At 41.2% G+C, this 19,060-nt stretch overlaps 2 protein-coding genes and 1 non-coding gene across 3 annotated transcripts; all 3 read right to left on the bottom strand.

The window, feature by feature from the left end:
- Window positions 1–49: 49 nt before the first annotated feature.
- On the bottom strand, window positions 50–3,860 carry fkbp3 (FKBP prolyl isomerase 3). Its single transcript, XM_018746296.1, has 7 exons — window positions 3,704–3,860; window positions 3,212–3,313; window positions 2,993–3,094; window positions 2,141–2,276; window positions 1,321–1,388; window positions 1,068–1,165; window positions 50–288 (listed from the first exon to the last, which is right to left on the bottom strand). The coding sequence occupies exons 1-7, from the start codon at window positions 3,806–3,808 to the stop codon at window positions 234–236; spliced, it is 666 nt and encodes a 221-aa protein (XP_018601812.1). The 5' UTR covers window positions 3,809–3,860; the 3' UTR covers window positions 50–233.
- Window positions 3,861–4,753: 893 nt separating this feature from the next.
- Window positions 4,754–4,876, bottom strand: LOC114910613 (U6atac minor spliceosomal RNA). Its single transcript, XR_003797729.1, has one exon. It is a non-coding gene; the product is annotated as a U6atac minor spliceosomal RNA (small nuclear RNA).
- A 2,788-nt stretch (window positions 4,877–7,664) lies between these two features.
- LOC108930751 (mitochondrial basic amino acids transporter-like) lies at window positions 7,665–17,503 on the bottom strand. The gene is made up of 4 exons (XM_018746156.1): window positions 17,281–17,503; window positions 14,470–14,513; window positions 11,328–11,411; window positions 7,665–8,680 (listed from the first exon to the last, which is right to left on the bottom strand). Exons 1-4 carry the CDS (start codon window positions 17,306–17,308, stop codon window positions 7,925–7,927), a joined length of 912 nt encoding a protein of 303 aa, XP_018601672.1. The 5' UTR covers window positions 17,309–17,503; the 3' UTR covers window positions 7,665–7,924.
- Between the last annotated feature and the right edge of the window lie 1,557 nt (window positions 17,504–19,060).

The raw sequence follows: 19,060 nt of genomic DNA on the forward strand, positions 1-19,060 counted from the left end.
ACAAACTCCTTCACCTAGTCCACAAGCTTGTTTCAATGTCAGTAGGTAATTGCATTCAAAACAGGTTTATTTAGCATACCAAACATGCAAATTTGAAAATGTACAGTTTTTTTTGCATACTGGATATATTAACACTGCTTTCCAAACATGGATGGAAGTCAAAGTGGGTCGGGCACACACTCAAGGAACAGGTCTGACTCCTGGCTTGGCTCAATTTCTCCTTTGGCTTGTTCTTAGTCAATGGACACAAGTTCCACCTCAAAAATGAGTTTTGCATTTGGTGGAATTCTGATGCAGCATATGTTAAGGTAGAAATACAACTATATACTTGGTAAATTCTGTAATGAAACTAAAACAAAGCACCAAAATGTATGTAAATAAGGATAGGCACAGATCTGCCTGTACTTGGTGTTCATCGACTGGGACTAGTTTCTGATCGGCGGGGGTGCCTTCAGTTTGTATGGACAGCTATGTTCACCCTGGATCTAGTACACCTACAGACTAACAGGTACATAACCCAGTATGAGTGGTACAAATTTTGTAAAAGAGGATTTCCTACAATGGGGGATGGAAGGGGTACCTTAGATTTATGGAGTTTCCTATTTGGAGACAGAAAACAGTGAAGACTGGCATTGCCTCTTTAGAAAAAATACTTGTTTGCTCTGGGAGGAATATTTTGTACAAATACATATTCAAATATAAGATGTTAATATAGGTTAAACTCAGCATATAATTATCGGGCACATTTTTACACACAAGTACTGAACCTCTGAAGTTTTGTACTAAATACTACTCGAGTACATGCCATTCTGAACCCAAATTTTCCGTCGATTCCTCATCTTAACCTACGAACTGCAGCGTGTAGATATTTTTGTAAAATTAACATGCTTTCCACCATGTATGTAAAGTACCTTGTTCAAAGTTATTACACGAAGGCCCTTTCCTAGAACTGAACCAGTAATCTTCAGGTTAGGTATGAACCAATATATTACTGTTGATATAAGTTATGTAACTTACATACCTGTACTTTGAAATCTCATTTTTAGATGATAATGAATAAAGGATACTTTGACTCAGGCAGACCCTTCTTCCCATATGCCCACTCTGGTTCAATCTCCACCTTTGCCGTTTCCCCCTTGCTCATGGTCAGGAGAGCCTCATCCCACTGCAGGGAAGAAGAGTCGACTTAGTGACCTCAGCATGGCACAGGACTACTACTCTGAAGATAGTGGATCAAAAATGGAAAACTGTATGCGATAAAATAAAGATGTATGAATAGTTCAAGGTAGATGGTCCTTGAGTGCACATGTAATATCTCACCCCTCTAATGACGCGTCCCGTTCCGACCTTGAAACTCAATGGTTTGCTCTGTTTCTTCTTGCGAGCCGCTACAGTAAATGCAGCATTACGATCAGAGGGGAAAGTGTGTTTGATAAATATCAGTAAAACATCATTTATGTATATTTATATTGGCAAAATACAGCTGTGGTTAAATTTGGCACCCAAATGATTTTTAACCACATCTTAAAAAAAAAAAAAAAAAACTGAAAAAACAGTATTCCTCTTGTTTTACTGACCAAAAAAAAAAAAAAGTTTAGCATTTTCTTTGTAGGAAAAAACAGAATCGGCACCCAACAATCCAGGTTTTTCCAGAGTCTACACAGATTATAAACGCCTCTAAACGCATCTTTTATTGGTCAGCTTCTTGAATCATTCATATGTGCTTTTGGATTGGGTGAAAATAAAATGACCATAACTATATATCCAAATTTTAAAGAAACACAAAAATACTTTCCATTCTGCAAGCTTTACAACTAAGAGTGGTGTGTCACAAGAACAGCGCACTCAAATTTTTGTTCCATCCCAACACTGAGTTAATTAGTAGTAACCCAGGTCTCCATTAGGGAAAAAATAATAACCTGGCTATCACAAATACCAATAAGCTACTTACTTGAAAGTGATCATATCTGCCAGAATTTTTATTATTGTCACTTTTCACCCAAAAATTACTTTATTTACTTTTCAATAGATTGTACCCTGCAGTCCATATAGGCAGAAGAGGCTGGAAATTGCTTCCTTTCGCAAGATTATACTAGAACAATTTTTCAAAATTTAACTATCTGTCCAAGGTGTCTCTTACTTGAGGGGATGTTGGTGTCAAACACTGTGCCGTCCTCCAGGGTGCCTGTGTACCAGCAGCTCACTGTGTCACCTTTCTTGGGGAAGTTTACCTTGTCTCCCTTCTTCAGGACAGACTTGGTATATTTCGGAGGACCCTGTGAGACGACGTTGTCAAAGACCACAAAGACAGACGAGTTGCGGAATACATGAACACTACACCGCACTCTGGTGCGCACTGTCTCCAGTGGCTTCTTTAGCGGAGACACGTCCAGAGGAGCCATACCACTTCCAAATTTTCTACTTGTGTCTCTTATCACTTTTATCTCAGTTGTATGGTGACACAGCGAGTAAAACTGCTATTTCACAGCGGCTGGGTGGTGCGAGAGGACGTGGGTTCAATCCCCGCTCAGTCTGTGTGGAGTTTGCATGTTCTCCCTGTGTCTGTGTGGGTTTCCTCTGGGTGCTCTGGTTTCCTCCCACACTCCAAAGACATGCTGTTTAGGTTCACTCATAGTGTGTGAGTGAGAGTGTGTGTGTGTTCCACTGATGTATGGATGAGTGACCCAGTGTAAGTAGTGTATCTAGCAGTGTAAGTCACCACAATGAATAAGGTGTGTGGGCTGATAACGCTACATAGAGCTCATTGGAAGTCACCTTGGAGAAAAGTGTCTGCTAAATATATAAGGGTAAATGTAGGCTCCTTCTGCGCTTTCCTTTGGGATTTTATTTTTAAATAAAATGTACATTTTGAACTTTCCCATGTGTTGTAATGTTTTTAATCTATGACACGCCGCCACCTTTGCAAAGGCCGAAGACCCATGACGGGAAAGGTTTGCGCTTGAACACGGACTCACGCGCGGAGCAGAATTACCTCATCGACGGGTTCCGCCTTGCTTTCTTTGGGTTTGCTGTCACTTTTCACCTCTTTCACCTCGTCCGTCGCCTCCTTCTCCGGCTCTGTGCCTTTAAACCGCTGCTCAGGCCAGAAGAATTGACATACAAACGAAATCATGACCACCCCCAATTAAAATATGTATATAAATACAGTATTATATTTGTCACCTGCAGCTGTGTCCACCTACCTACCTACCTTGCTCTCGAACAACTGGTTGTAGGCTAAAACAAGGCCCTCCTTTTTCGCAGTTTTTGCAACATTCTTTATATTTCCCATAAGTTTATGCTCAGCAAGGAACTGGGGGGGAGGGGGGACAAGATCAGAAGAAGAAAGTGTGAAAACGTGGCTTATTCACAAAAAAAGAACTTAGTATCAATCATGTAACTTATCAATCATGTAACTGTACTTATTGTAAGTATATGCGGTAAGCGGCGCCAAAGAATAATTATCATCTGGCTGATTCGCAATACCAGAGTAGTAAAATATTGCTAAGACTATCATCACCATAGTCGAGAAGACATTTGTTGTCTCACACACACACAGCGCGAGACGAGAGCGCGCTGCCATATATCATCATGCCATGGCATGTATCATCATGGGCCATGTGTGATGTGCGCACTTCGTGTCGCGCGCGCGCGCCCAAAAGTCCGCAAAGCGACGCAACATTCGCTCGCGCTTCGTCCCTACCGACTGAGTCGCATTGTCCTGTAAGAATCTGATAATGTCTTTTTTGGGCAGATCGTCACTCCTGAGCTGCTCCTCACTCCACTCCCTGCTCGGTTCCGCAGCCATCTTGCGCGTCACGCGCCAACCTTTTACCCGGCAGGAGCCGCGCTGTGCGACACACTGACTGACTGAGGGAGGGGTGTTTTTTTTTTTTTGAAAAAAAATTATTATTGTTGCTATTAATAAACAGTTCAAGAAGTCACAATACAAAAACTCTGATACAGAACAAGCAAACCTAGCCAGCGGAAGCAAAAATAAATCATGTCTAAAAATAAACACTAAATAAATTACAAAACACTCCAACAGCCAAAAAATATTACATCAATTTCCAGTCGCAATGGCCTTATTATTATGCTCTACTCAATAGTCTTTATGTGCTGTTGAAATGATTTGAGAAAAACAGTTAACGAAGGGGGTTTTTATTAGCGAATGACGACGCACGGAGTCGAGGAGCGCGCGACACGTGCTTTCATCCGCGGAGCACAAGCGCGCGCTTCTTCAGTCGCTTTGACTATGAAACATCAAATGGAACGCAGTTGGAGCAGGATGTCTGTTCTTAAGTCCTCTTGTTATATAACATATTACTTGATACATCAGTTTGTAACAGCCTTTTGCACTATTACAACCTGCTTTGTAATTCATTTTGGGTAAAGAAAAATAAATAAACTGTTGCAAATGCTCATGTAATGCTCTAACTTTCTCGTGATAATACACACACACACACACACACACACACACGCACACACACACACATTTTCAGAACCGCTTGTCCCATACAGGGTCACGGGGAACCAGAGCCTACCCGGTAACACAGGGCGTAAGGCCAAGGGGGAGGGGACACACCCAGGACGGGACGCCAGTCTGTCGCAAGGCACCCTAAGCAGGACTTGAACCCCAGACCCACCGGAAAGCAGGACCGTTGTCCAACCCACTGCGCCACTGCACCCCCAGTTACATAAAATACATTGTCAAGACAAAGTCTTTCCCATAACAATCCCTTTTCTGGCTTCGAATTTGGTTAGAGATGCCACAAAATAGGTGGCAATGCCTTAACCATATGTGTGTTGAAGGCCACTAGGACCTCTTCCATCCTTGTCAAGGGGAGTGCTAACCTTCTCTCCTTTCATACAACACACCTTTTTATTTTTACCTCTCTTGTTACATTTAGAATAACTGCTGTAGCAGATATAGGTGAACAAGACCACTGTAGGTGACCCTGAACAGCATGTCTTTAGACTGTGGGAGGAAACCAGAGCACCTGCAGAAAACCCACACAGACAGACCATGCAAACACTACACAGACTGAGCAGGGATTAAACCCACATACTCTTGCACCATACAGGTACTGTGAGATAGCAGTGCTACTCACTCTGCCACCAAGAAGTACTGAGAGCTAAAGGAAGAACTGGAACAGATGTGGAAGGTGAAGTCCAGAGTGATCCTAGTGGTAATAGGAGCACTTGGGGGCTGTGACCCCCAAACTGGGAGAGTGGCTCCAGCAGTTTCCAGAAACAACATGTGAAGTCTCTGTTCAGAAGAGTGCAGTCCTAGGAACAGCTAAGAAAAACCCTCAAACTCCAAGGCCTCTGGTAGAGGTCCTGGGCTTGAGGAAGACACGCACACCACCCCATGTGGGGGTGCGAAGGAGATTTTTTTAATAATAAATATATATAAAATTAGAGTTTGCACAATCCCCCCAACACCAAAGCCCTGTACCAGTGAGACAAACAACAGATTGTTTGGAAGCCTTGTTTAAAGACTTAAATTTAAGCTGAGAGCAAATTTTCAGAAATGTCATGTCACTTGCAGGCAGCAATAACGCCGCTTTTATTCTTATCCTTTTCATTTCTGCTTTATGTAAGAATAAGAAATATGGTTTGCTTTCATACCCATCACAAGCTCCCAAATTGCTTCAGTTCATCTGAGCCTTCAGATCTTCTGCGTCATGAGTGTCATCTTGTCGTGGTGTGTCCCCACTGAGAACAGAGCCACCATTCAGGAGAAACAAAGGGAAAACTTATTTCCTTTGCAGAATGGAAAGACAGGCATGTCCTGTACTAACCTGACCTTCTCCAGAAGTTGTTCATTATTAATACACAGGATATGTGAAAGGACATGGGTTCGATCCCCGCTCAGTCTGTGTGGAGTTTGCATGTTCTCCCCGTGTCTGCGTGGGTTTTCTCCCACACCCCAAAGGCTTGCTGTTCAGGTTCCCCCATAGTGTGTGAGTGACAGAGAGCGTATGTTCCACTGATGTATGGATGAGTGACCCATTGTAAGTAGTGTATCTAGCAGTGTAAGTCACCACAGTGAATAAGGAGTGTGGGGTGATAACACTACATAGAGTTCATTGGAAGTTGCTTTGGGGAAAAAAGTGTCTGCTAAATAAATAAATGAGAATATAAATATGCAAGAGTTAGCTCTAGCAATTTGAATCTCCCATAGACTGCTTGTCTGCTGACCAAATTGTTAAAAAATGTTCTTGATACAGCACCTGTAGAGTAAACTGTACTGTGGTGCTTTTTAATGCACTTTGATCCACAAGGAGTGTTTCTTCAGGGATTACTATGGTTTTGTGATATACTTGCACTTTAACTTGTGTTAACCAACAGGTAAGGCACTGTGCCCTACCCACAATTCTTTTTGGAAAACTGAGACATATAAAGGTTCACTGCCTTCCTCATATTGGGATTTGATCTGGAAACCTATTGGTAGCTGTAGACATTTCAAAGCCGTGTGTTTTAAGATGTTGCTTTTTCTGTGTATCCTAAGCTTCCTTCGAAGTGTGTGTCTTTATGTGTGCGAGACCTGCAATGATCTGGTATCTCATACAGGTGTTTGGTGTCTCAACCTCTCCTTCCTTACGCTACTTTTGTGGAATAGGCTCATTCAAATATGATATGACAAGAGGTCAAAAAATAAACGAGTGGGTTTCCCCATTAAAGCTGGCGGTGTAGTGATTAGTGCTGCTGCCTTTGGACCCAAAGGTCCCAGGTTTGAATCCCACCTTCAGCTGTCATACCCTTGAGCAAGGTACTTACCTGAAATTGCCCAGCTGTATAAATGGGTAAATAATTGTAAGTCACTTTAGAGTAAAGTATTATACAAACTTATAAAGCTGTCCCCAGAATTTAGAATTTTACCTGTAGAGGTCACCCTTGCATTGAAAGCCGCAACATGGTAACTTTGCAGTGAATAAAAAGAAATGAGACCCTTATTAAAAGCATGTAAGTAAACAAGCCGAAACAAACATACATAAATGAATAAATATTGAGGTAAACATTTTTAATGAGCCATTTACATGGTGGATACTGAAAATAGACCAGATATAAACACCAGCCACGGTATCAGCTTTCATCAGGGATGCACTATAAAATAGACTTGATAGCTGTTTGGTGCACTACTACGCCAAAGTGTTTGCTGCCAATGCTTAGTCATGTTTTCTCAAATGTTCTGATGGCCAAAAGACCTTTTAAGAGCCTTGTTTCTAGTGCTTGAAGCCCAAATTTGTAGCCTTGTACTCTTAACTTTGGTCTCAGGGCAGGGTAAGTGGCACAGAATACTGGAAAGTTAAGGTTTCGTTCAGGTGACACAGTGGTACAGTGAGCAGCGCTGCTGTCTCACAGCGTCTGGGTGGTGTGAGAGGATGTGGGCTTGATCCCTGCTCAGTCTGTGTGAAGTTTGCATGTTCTCCCTGTGTCTGTGTGGGTTTCCTCTGGGTGCTCTGGTTTCCTCCCACAGTCCAAAGAAATGATGTTCAGGTTCACCCATAGTGTGTGAGAGAGAGAGAGTTTGTGTGTTCCACTGATGTATGGATGAGTGAGCCAGTGTAAGTAGTGTATCTAGCAGTGTAAGTCACCTTGGTGAACAAGGTGTGTGGGCTGGTAACACTACACAGAGCTCATTGGAAGTACTTTGGGAAAAAAGCATCTGCCAAGTAAATGTAAAACAGTCTAATGATGAACATAACTGTTATATATTATACACGAATGAATCCTCTGGGAAATCAGCACTGTTGGGTATTTGCAGCCCAGGATTCCTCGTAGTGTAATAACAAACAGGTTTGTCGTCCAGACCAGTAGCCCAATGTCTAGTCATAACCGTACCCTAATATCCGGCTCCAGTTGAACTGAGCTATCTGCTAGGGTCAGTTGGAAAGATGATCAAGACTCATGGACAGAGTCACAGGCCTGATGGCTCAGCCTGTGGATGCAAAACCCCTGGGGCAAGATCACAGTCTTTTTTGCCTTCATCTTCCTGCATGTACATTAGGAAGAGCGTGACGGTAGCAAAGGTGGCGGCGTTGACAGGGAACGCCCGCAGCAGTGTGGAGTTGAGGCCGCGTGTGAAGCCCCGCCAGCCCTCCTTTTGCCAGCATTGTCGCACGCAGTCTGTCACGCTGCTGTACCTGTTGACCCCTCCCACTCCGTCTGCCTGGAGACGGGACTTGACAACATCTGCAGGGTAAGTGGAAATCCAACATGCTGAGCCAGCCAGGCCACCAGCCAGGAGAAGCTTAAGTACCAGGTAGGACTCACTAGGAGCACAGCCCATCCACCGTGTCAACAGATCATAGGTGAGGAAGTAGATACCGAATCCAGGAGTCTCACGAACCACGGTAATCATCATGCCCCGGTTGATTCCACGCAACCCTTCCCGCCGATAGATGCACATCAGGCAGTCCAGGGAATTCTTGTACAGTTTTGTTTGTACTTTTCTCTGTCCAGCACCCTGCATCTGCATGCGAGTCTTGACCAACTCCATAGGGCAGCAGACCACACACTGGACCATGCCAGCCGCTGTACCTGCCAGGAACTGATTTGTGGGGGTGTCCCGGCCCAGCAGGCGCAAGGTATGTCCCTGCACCCCAAACACGATGGCATTGATGAAGGTCAAGCCCATCATGGGTGAACTGAGACCCTTGTATAAGCCCAACATCTGCAGAGAAGAAGGAAAGGAGTAGGAAGAAGGAAAGTACATAGTTTGCAAGTCAGTTCATGCATTAGAATTACTCAGATGTGTAGGTTGCCCTGCTGATTGTCCTCTCTCTATATTTATGTTCAGAAATGGTCAAGTTTATGCTTCATGATGTCTTCTCTATCACATTCCTCATTTTAAACCAAACCTGTTTTGTACTGGTCACTGCGTGTTTCAGGTCTTTCAGCATCACACACCCTCACCCAGGCGATCCAACCATGGTTGATAAAGCAACTGGGTAAGGGTCATCCAGGTAGCACTACAGTGAACACATGGATCACATCTCCACCGCCATCTAGATGCCCTCTCTGCATCCCAAGCACCAACTTTCATGGCCTCCCTCCTCTAACTGCCTATGATACCCGCTATACTATAAGCACAATACAAGACTTCCCTGCAAAGCCTGTTTCAACCGGGACACACCATGCCATCCTGACATTTGCAGTTCCTTGTATTTGTGCCATCTTTTTTTCCATTAGCCTCTTCCATCCATCCTTCCCAAGCAATTATAAGCTCAAATAAGATGGCTAAGAAGTTTCAGCGAAAAGATGTCTGGCCACAGAGGTATTTCCATGATGGTGGCTGGAAGCATCAGCTACCTTCTGAAGTCACCGATCAGTTTCCAGTCTTGCATTGTCACCAGGAGCACTGAACTGGATCTGGTTGGTGATTCAGCTCTTTCAACTTCCCTGACCAACACTATGGCTTGCTTTGCTGGTCGGCAGGTTCTGCGGTGTGCTGTTCCCACACTGATGAGTGTGCCATGGCCTTAAACAAGTGGTCATTACACCAGCAATTGCAGTCCTTACTTAATGCTCCTGGTCAGCTGCGGATGACAGGCTAGTGATGCTCTTTTGGAATCTAATAGGCATTATGTAGAATCAATTTTACCCATTAGAGAAGTTAGATAGAATAGACAACACTTTGTAATTTCCTGAATCAAAACTTAATACAGTGGAGCTCTGCTCTTCAGATCACTGCCCATGAAGCCTTATGTTCAAGTGCTTGTTCATACCTTCTCATACTCCCTGCTGCTGCATCCCGACCACCCTAACCATCTGTTCTTCCTCCATTGCTGCCTGCATCTCCTTCTGTATCTGCTGGCACCTCTCCTTCCCCTGGGCCTTGTCATATCGCTGTGATGGAACACTGCCCAAACCTGCTCTTCCAAAAGACACTGTGTCCACCACCATGCTGAGCTGAAGCTGGGACTCCACCTGCCCCACCGCAGCCAGTGCGTTCCACTTCTTTCCTGTCTTTACCTCAATGCCTGCTCTAGTAACCTTAGAATTACCCAAGTCCCTATACAGCAGCACTTTCCTTAATTGTGTTATCCTAAACTTCTCCTCTAGGCCCCTAAAGGGTAACTTTAGCTTGTTATTCTGCCCGTACAAGTCAATGCTGCTTGAGCTTCAAGGTACACCAAGCCACCTGGGGAGGTAGAAGCTTATTTTTCTCTTGAATGCCACAACTTTCAATTTCTGGACTTTGTAAGCCAGAAGGAGAAAGAGGACTCATGGAAGAATGCTGTAGTGATACACCCATACTTTAAATTTATCTGGAAGTCCTGATTTATCCGTGGCTGCTAGCCATGCAACTCTTTGAAAGTTGCCTGAATCGTTCCACTATCCCTCAAGCCGGTCTCGAATCATTTCCATAAGGTCTTCACGATCTTCATCAAAAATGGATAGAATCAATGTGTTCCCCAAGGTAAAGCAGAACTTATGAGAAGGTTTCCACTTTCTCAGCATTAGCTGTCTGGTCTTTGTTGGCTTAAAACTTATCCTAGCCCATGTCATATGCCTCTCCAGGCCCTGCAAAATCCACCTAGGATGAACAATGTTGGCACTGTCAAGTTGTCCATGAAGGTTATGATGGGTAGTTGCCTAACACAAGACCAAGAACCACTCAACTTCTGCCACCTTCACAAGCATACTCTCAGAAAGTGCAAACAGCATCCCCCTTTCCAGCCTCTTCTACTTCCATGCTACTCCTCTTGATGTGACTGTCAAACTAAGAAGACTGCAGTAATCCAGAATGAGGTCCTTGATCTTACTCAGGTCATAGAACCACACAGACATGAATAAAATGAGGGCTGATGTTTCATTGCATTATATGTATAAACTGTCTTTGGCATCTGCATCACTGGTTTGACTATACCCTGTCATATATTTGACTATACAACAACAACAACAACAACAACAATAATAATAATAATAATAAAAATAATAATAAATTTAATTAGTATTCCTACTGACAATAAGGTTGGTCTTATGGGAGGACATATCCGTAAAAAGTAGTTGGTGTGAGGTTTTTTTTTTGTCTGCTCCAAGAATGAAGCCTGGGCTTTCCAAAGCAGGACTTCATGGGCTTCCTCGGTTTTCCTGAATCCATACTTCTAATTTTTCTTTAAAATTGCTTTAAAATAACTCATGTTAAAGATGTCACTTTCTTCATTCAGTACCAGCGTGCTGCTCTATATTTATTCATTTAGTCTTTCAATAGTCAGCCCTCGTAAAATTAATTTCCCAGGCAATCAATATGCAAGGCACATTTGCCAGGGATGCCTACCCACATTGTACTGGTGCTGAGCTGAGGCTTCACTCACCGACTCCTGCCTTATAATAGACTGGAAGCAGTGGAAAGTGCCACGATAGAGGGGCTTGTCCACATTTTGCACCTGAAGTCTGACCTGGAAGACAGAAACATGCTGATCCATCTCAAGTGTACAATCAGAGTATTCCAGAACTGGGCAGCAGCAGTGATTTATAATGAAGGGAACTCAGTGCAGAGTATGTCTACAATGAATGTGAGCTTTTAAGTATTTCACTGTCCAGTCGGGCCCAGTCAGTCAATATGTTTCTATACCATTCTTAGCTCTGAATTTTCTCAGAAACCCTACGGAAAAACACGTGACACAATTTTGCATTGTCAAAGATACTTGTATTTGCCGGGTAAACAAACCAAAAACAGAAATATCCATAAAAGAAGTCCAACTTTATTTATTTGTTTAGGTGACGTGAAATTGTGGTTTTAACTTGAAATATTAAAAATGTGGGTGGTGCAGTGGGTTGTACCAGGTCCTGCTCTCTGGTGGGTCTGGGGTTCGAGTCCCGCTTGGGGTGCCTTGCGACGGACTGGCGTCCCGTCCTGGGTGTGTCCCCTCCCTCTCCAGCCTTACGCCCTGTATTGCTGGGTAGGCTCTGGTTCCCCACGACCCCGTATGGGACAAGCGGCTCAGAAAGTGTGTGTATTAAAAATGTACATGGGAGGTGTCCTAATTTTCTGTCACACAAAGTAACATTGCTGCTGGTTTTAAAAAAAAAAAACAGTTCAGTACAATAAGAAGTATGAGCTACATCGTGCTCACTATAGTCCATTTCATTGGCTTCATACTCATCCATCTATCCATCCTTCCAATTTCAGTAACTGCTTGTCCTGAGCAGGGTTGGGGTGATCCAAAGCCCATATAAGAAACCTTGGGCATAAGGCTGATGGGGGTACACCCTGGAGGGGAAGCCAGTCCATCACATGGTAGCCACTCACTTACTCATTCGTTCACTCACTTAGAGACTCCAGTTTGCCTGAACTGCATGTCTTAAGACTGTGAGAGGAAACCCACACAGACCTGATACAGACTGAGCATGGTTCTAACCCAACTTCTCTCACGTCACCCAGATACTATGAGAGAGCAAGGTTACCTGCTACACCACCATGCCACCATTGGCTTATGAACACAAACAACAGAAGCATCCATAAAATTCTGAATTTGTATCTTTTTTATCCACTCTGGCATAAGGACACTAGCTAGACATCTCATCTGATCAAACTAGGTGCCAGGACAAGTGCCCATAGTAGACTCTCACTAACTAGGAAAATGTCAGGGGGGTTGTCCTGGAAAATTTAAGAGAATAGACAGGGAATAAAACTGTAGAACATCCCTCACTCCTTACAGAAGGATGATTTTGCAGATTTTCAGGGACACCTACTTTGCTTATTAAAAAAATGGTAATAATTTATATTCTTTATGGGTTCAGGTGCAGTGATATCACACAACACATTTGTTCTTCAGGCACATCCTGAACTTTTACCAGGACTCTCAGAGCAGACACAACATTGGAAGCTGCCAATTTCCACACTGGACACCAAAGCACATCTGGTCATTTGGTTCATTTAGCTCACACTTTTATCCAAAGTGATTTACAATGCTAAGCTGTTTCTTTTTTTTCTTTGTAAAAAAAAAAAAACAATTTTAAACCCAAAAAACAATTTATACTATAGGGCAATTTTGACTAAGTATCTCAATCAAGGCTACTGCAGTCAAAGGTAAGATTCAAACCCACAACCTTCAGGTCTAAAGGTAGCAGTGCTAACCATTACACTGCCAGCTGCCCCCAAAAGCCCTCTAAAATGTGATACCATCCAAGATTGCATGTTACTGCAAAGACAAACCCTACAGTAGTTATGTTATACACTGGCTCTTTTTGCTAATTCATTGACTTTCAATAATTCATTACATAATACATTGTTTTGTATTAATACACACATATTATATTTCATTATTTTGTTATTTATTTTTTAAATGAATGTTTTATTTTAGGTGGCGCAGTGGTGCAGTGGGTTGGGCTGCAGTCCTGCTCTCTGGTGGGTCTGGGGTTCAAGTCCTGCTTGGGGTGCCTTGTGGCGGACTGGTGTCCTGTCCTGGGTGTGTCCCCTCCCCCTCCGGCCTTATGCCCTGTGTTACTGGGTAGGCTCTGGTTCCCTGTGACCCTGCAAGGGACAAGTGGTTCTGAAAGTGTGTGTGTGTGTGTGTGTGTGTGTGTGTGTGTGTGTGTGTGTGTGTGTGTTATTTTATGGGGGGTGTGGTGGTGCAGTGGGTTGGACCACGGTCCTGCTCTCTGGTGGGTCTGGGGTTTGAGTCCTGCTTGGGGTGCCTTGCGATGGACTGGCGTCCCGTCCTGGGTGTGTCCCCTCCCCCTCTGGCCTTACGCCCTGTGTTACCGGGTAGGCTCCGGTTCCCCATGACCCCGTATGGGACAAGTGGTTCTGAAAGTGTGTGTGTGTGTGAGAGAGAGATTTTATTTTTATATTTCATTTCTATTTTAATTATATTTAAAAAAATCTCTTCATGGTCCAATTTTCTAAAATTACTGCAATTAGTTGGAGGTAAGGAGCAACCAAATAGAGCAGAAGACTAAGACCATCTCCATACAACTGTCTTCAATAATATTTAAAGTTTAGGTCTATTGTTTGTGACCAGTAATCAAAAACATAATGAAGAGCACTGCACTTGTTTATGGTGAGGCTCAGTGAGTTCTGAATGATTTAATGAACTTTAGTTTAGAAATTTGTGGAGAGGGTGAATTTTTATTTTCAGTCATTTTAACCTAGTTTTTTCTAAGATGGGGGAAGACTTTTTCAAAATTTATTTTTAGTTTTTTTCTCAGTTCTTACAAAACCTAAGTCATTAAAAATTGGAGGAATAGGTGAATTATTCCACATTTAATGAATACTACTGAGTGCTTGAAAGTTACTTAGGAGTTACAAACAAATCAAGTTACAAACAGACTTCTGATAAAATTGTGTTTCTTAGTTAAGGAACCACTGTATTTGTATTTATGAGCAGGTTAAAGTAAGAGCTTCTTTGCTTTAGAAAATGTGTATTACATAAAAATGTGACAGAATTTTAAAACATTTTAAACCCAGCTAAATATGTAAGATGCATATATTTAAAATTAGTTGAAACCTACCTTTACGGTATCAAATGGGTGTCCTACCAAGACCCCAGCAACACCTAATGTGAATCAAAACAAAGAAGGACCAGAGAAAAAGCAAAGTGAGGAAGTGAGAAGCAACCAATTAATGCTGAAAAAAATTCAATTCACACGTCTCTCTACTGTCCAGAAGTACTTTAAATGATATTTCAAAAGTTTTTATCACAAAAAATATTGATACGACTGTTTCTGTTTGTCTGTCCACAGTAACCAATATTTAAATAATTGTTTTACAAACTAAATTGTTGAAAAATACCATATATTCATGCATTGCCTCTGGTACAAGTATTAAAATTAGAATTATTTCTAACACTTACACTACAGTAGTTATGTTATACACTGGCTCTTCTTGCAACTCCTCTTTGAGTTGCAAATTTTTGAATATACAAACATTTTCCAGTTTATTTTTAATTTTAGGTTTTAATTAATTATTTTTTGGTACTTACAGGTGTTTGCCCATTAATAAGGCTGCAGAATTTTACAGTAAATGCCTTGCTCAAAGGTCCTACAGCTAGCCTTCAAACCTGCAACCCTTGAGTGAAAGGCAGCAACTGTAACCACTACACCAACACCACTGCAATAACAGGGGTGACATCACTGGTTTGCACTGGACTAATAGTAAATTGCTGTAGACTGGCACTAGGTGTGCCAAAAATTACTTCTGAATCTCATTGGCAAAGATTACAATGTGGCAGAAGTGGCTGCCAGGCATATGCAGCACCTCATGGTCACTCATGTGCAGATCAGTTTTTAAGCTCATGCCCGGACCAATCCTTTACGCAGCTACTCCTGTAATGTAATGCAAATGTTTATATGTATCTTAAAAAAAAATATTACTATGAAGGTGATCAGGAATCATTGATATTCGGATAAAGTTTTATGCAGCTACTCGTGTGATGAACATTGGATCATGTGGTGGAAAGAAACTAACTGCACTTAAGAATCACATGTCTGCATCGAAGTGTCTCTTCTTGCTAATGTAATGAACACATTGCATTTTCTATGAGATGTACGTCGTTTTGGCAAAAAAAGATGTCTGCTAAATGAATACATGTAAATATAAATTAATAAATGTAAATGTGCATCAGTAGTGATATTCTATCATTCCTTTTAAGCACTTTTCTTTTCTACAAAGAGCTGCAACACATTGATAAATTTGCTAAGGCATTTGATAAAATCTTTTCAGTTTGATGTAAACTTTATGATTAGCTGCATGTGGGCACTTGTCAACAAAGTATGAACTTTAAAATCAATATCCATAGGATCCATGTGGATGCTGGAAAAGTAAAATGATGTTTCAAGAGACCATCCATTGTCCAGTTGCCCAGATTTTGCACTCAGTAGTTCAGGTTATAAATTTCCGCATATTGACTGAGAATATTGATAGATAAATAACTTCCCGGCAGCAGCCCTACCATAAATACCAGTTTTGAGAGCGTTCACCGCACACTTGTGGATCCTGGGTTACCACGTCATGAATCAGCTTAATGGAATTTTTCTTTCGCTTTTTTCAGCAGTGATCCTGCTAAATGTCTCGCCGTCTCTATCAGGAAGCTTCATTTTCTTCATTTTGTGTAACTGACATTAGAAGGACAAGTTACATCTCAAAAATAACACAAATGAGGTCAGTTAGTTAAAATTTGCCTCTTGGTTCCAATAGCTTAAGCTTGGACAGAATCACTTGAAGAAGTATAAACCGCAGCAATAAACTCATTTTTCCTAAATAACATTTCTCTTCATTAGTTATCATTGCAAATTGATTATAATTCAATTTGGTAAATATTCACAGGAACATACAGACAAATGCAATTAAACACACTATATCCATCAGCACTCCAGTTCTTCAAGGATTATTTCTATACAGACAGGATTATATTGCAATTATTCAAATTGTGAATGAAAGTGCGGTTAATACCATTGAAACACAAAATCAGTAAAACTAAAAGGATGAATTATATAGAATTACAAACTCTATAATCATCAATCCACCATTAAGCATCAGAAACAGAGGATTTCTCAAAGTCTGATTTTTGTGTCCCAGGATGCATTAACTCAGTGTCACATATTCGGATTGCTCTCTATGTTTGCTGCAGTTGTGCTGAATCGGGTCCCACACTCAGAGTTTCAGTTTTAAATTATTTTGAGTTCTGTGAAACAATTTGTGGTTTAACCATTTCATGATGCTGAATTAAGCTTCAAAGAAGCACCTTGAAGATACTATTAGACCAGCAGCTCTTCATCTAGGTTCCATGGAAATGACAAGCTTCCTATTACTAGAATCAGTATGTTAATTTAACTGCAAAAAGGAAACTATCAAGCCATTTATTTAAATTAGTCACATTTAAACTACGCAGGGGGTATCTTTCCAGCTCTGTAGATGTGTGCCAGTTCCGAGCTAAAAACAACTCAGCTGAATCAGTACAATCATTCCAAATTGAATCCTGGCCAAGCTAATTAGTTCAAAACTAAATGGTCAAAGCTGCCAGAACCTCTTGCAAAATATAGATATATCAACCATGAGAAACAAGGTTATGTTATTAAATGTCGACTTTTGACAATGTAGAAGAATGGAGGTCGCTGAGACATTTTTGTGTCCTCCTGCTAAACACTTTTAAATACTTTCTTTGTGCTACATCTTCACTTGTATTTTAAAGTGATAAATTTAAACTCATTCTTTTCATTAACTTAAAGCGCTTTGCATTTATGCTTATAATCATGAATGAGTTCTTACTTACAGCAAAGAAATCAAACGCGTGAGCCATTTCTGTAGTGTTAAATATTGCTTACCTCCTATACATCCTGCAAGAAAGTCCATCTATGTTTCCAAGCTGCCTTGTTTATTTGTCTGTTAGACTTCTTTTTTTGTCTTTAAATCTTTTTCAAAAAGTGATTTTAAACTTTCTTTAAAGGCTTACAACTTCAGCCATAATACAGAAAAATAAACAATTTAATTTGCAGACATTTATCATATTTGAGAGCCCCTGGATCCTGTACCGCATTATCCGTTAAGGCCCCCCCCTCCGACCCCACGGCCCCCCCTTATTAGGAGGGGGTGTGGCCTAAAAAATCCAATGGCTTCATTCCCGTAGAGACAACTCCTACATTTTTGTGGCTTGGCCATGGACCTTTACGCCCCTGCTCTGATGTTTACAGAGGCACATGGCAAAAGCAAAAACAACATGAAGAAAAAAACACAGTAAAAATGAAAGTACAAAGTACCGGAGAAAATGAGCTACAGTTGTTGCCTTACAATTATAAACTCAGGACTGCTGTACTGGAATAATTTTGCTACTGAACCCTGAACTTTAAATTAAAATTAGCAGGACATTTTTGATTGTTTTCTACCCTTTAAAAAAAATCTACCAGTGTTCAGTCTACACACGTTTCTCCTTGAGAAAACAATTAGAAGTCATCATCTACCTAATTATATAATAGTAAAATCAAGTATGTTGTTGTCTCCGATGCTTCATTTTTGTGTAGAAATGATAATTTTGGTAACTACTTTTGTTGCACATTGGGTTATGCAACACATCATGATGTTTTTTGTTTGTGTTTTTCAATATTTTTGTAAGTTTTTGTTGTATTATTAAGACATGCTGTACAATACTGAAATAGAACTATTTTGTTCCTCATTTTGCTTGGGGTATAACTACCTGGACAATCTGTAAATAGAAGAAAATTTAGGTGGACGTAATACCAGGCAAACAACAAGGGCAAATGACTCAGCAGCTGCTGGATTGATAGGAACACCTGAGTGCTCTTTTGCAATGAAGGACTGGACATGGTGTCCGGTGGGGCGGCGCGGTCGGCGGGGGCAGCGGGAGCAGGGGGTTTATAAAATTTAAACATGATCCTTCGGATCAGGGTTTCCCGCTCTGTTCTCTGTAACCAGAGTTGTGACAGCATGTTCTGGACAATATTGTGTTCCAGAATAAACAATAACAGCAAAGTTGACAAATTTTTAATACCTTCATATGTATAATTTTTAAATGTATAATTTCCTACCATTTCTTTGCATCAGAATACAAAATATTAGTTATGTGAAGAATTATGCATTTCCAAAATTGTTTTATTGCATTGTTGCTTCATTTTAGTAGCAGTTGGTCTCATTACTGGTATGAGTTTTTTCTTTAAAAATTTAAAAAAAAAAAAAAAGTATTTAAGGTTTATTTTCTTAGAAAAAGATAGCTGGCATACAGATTCGGTTCACTGGGAGTGAATTGCTCCTTTTGAAATCCTGCTGGAATAACAGAAGAGCAGAGAACTGGTTTTCTTACATCAATTCTTTTCCCACTCATGGAAGTAAACTGGCTGGGTAAACGGCAAAAATGCTGTTGTACCGAATAATGAAATTTCTGTGACATGCATTTTCAGAAGTCATTGCTACAGTTATACAGGACCTGATTATATGAGGGCTAAGTGTTTATACGAGAGTCTTTTCGTGTTTATATTGGATCATTATTAACTTTGATTGGTGTCTATTTGTTCTTTGCTAGAAATCGTCAAACATGTTGACTGTAAAGGTCACTTAAACTTTCACAGATTCCCAGGTGCTTCTGATGTCACC

This window comes from Scleropages formosus, chromosome 5, assembly GCF_900964775.1.
Source record: "Scleropages formosus chromosome 5, fSclFor1.1, whole genome shotgun sequence".
Classification (NCBI taxonomy): domain Eukaryota; kingdom Metazoa; phylum Chordata; class Actinopteri; order Osteoglossiformes; family Osteoglossidae; genus Scleropages; species Scleropages formosus.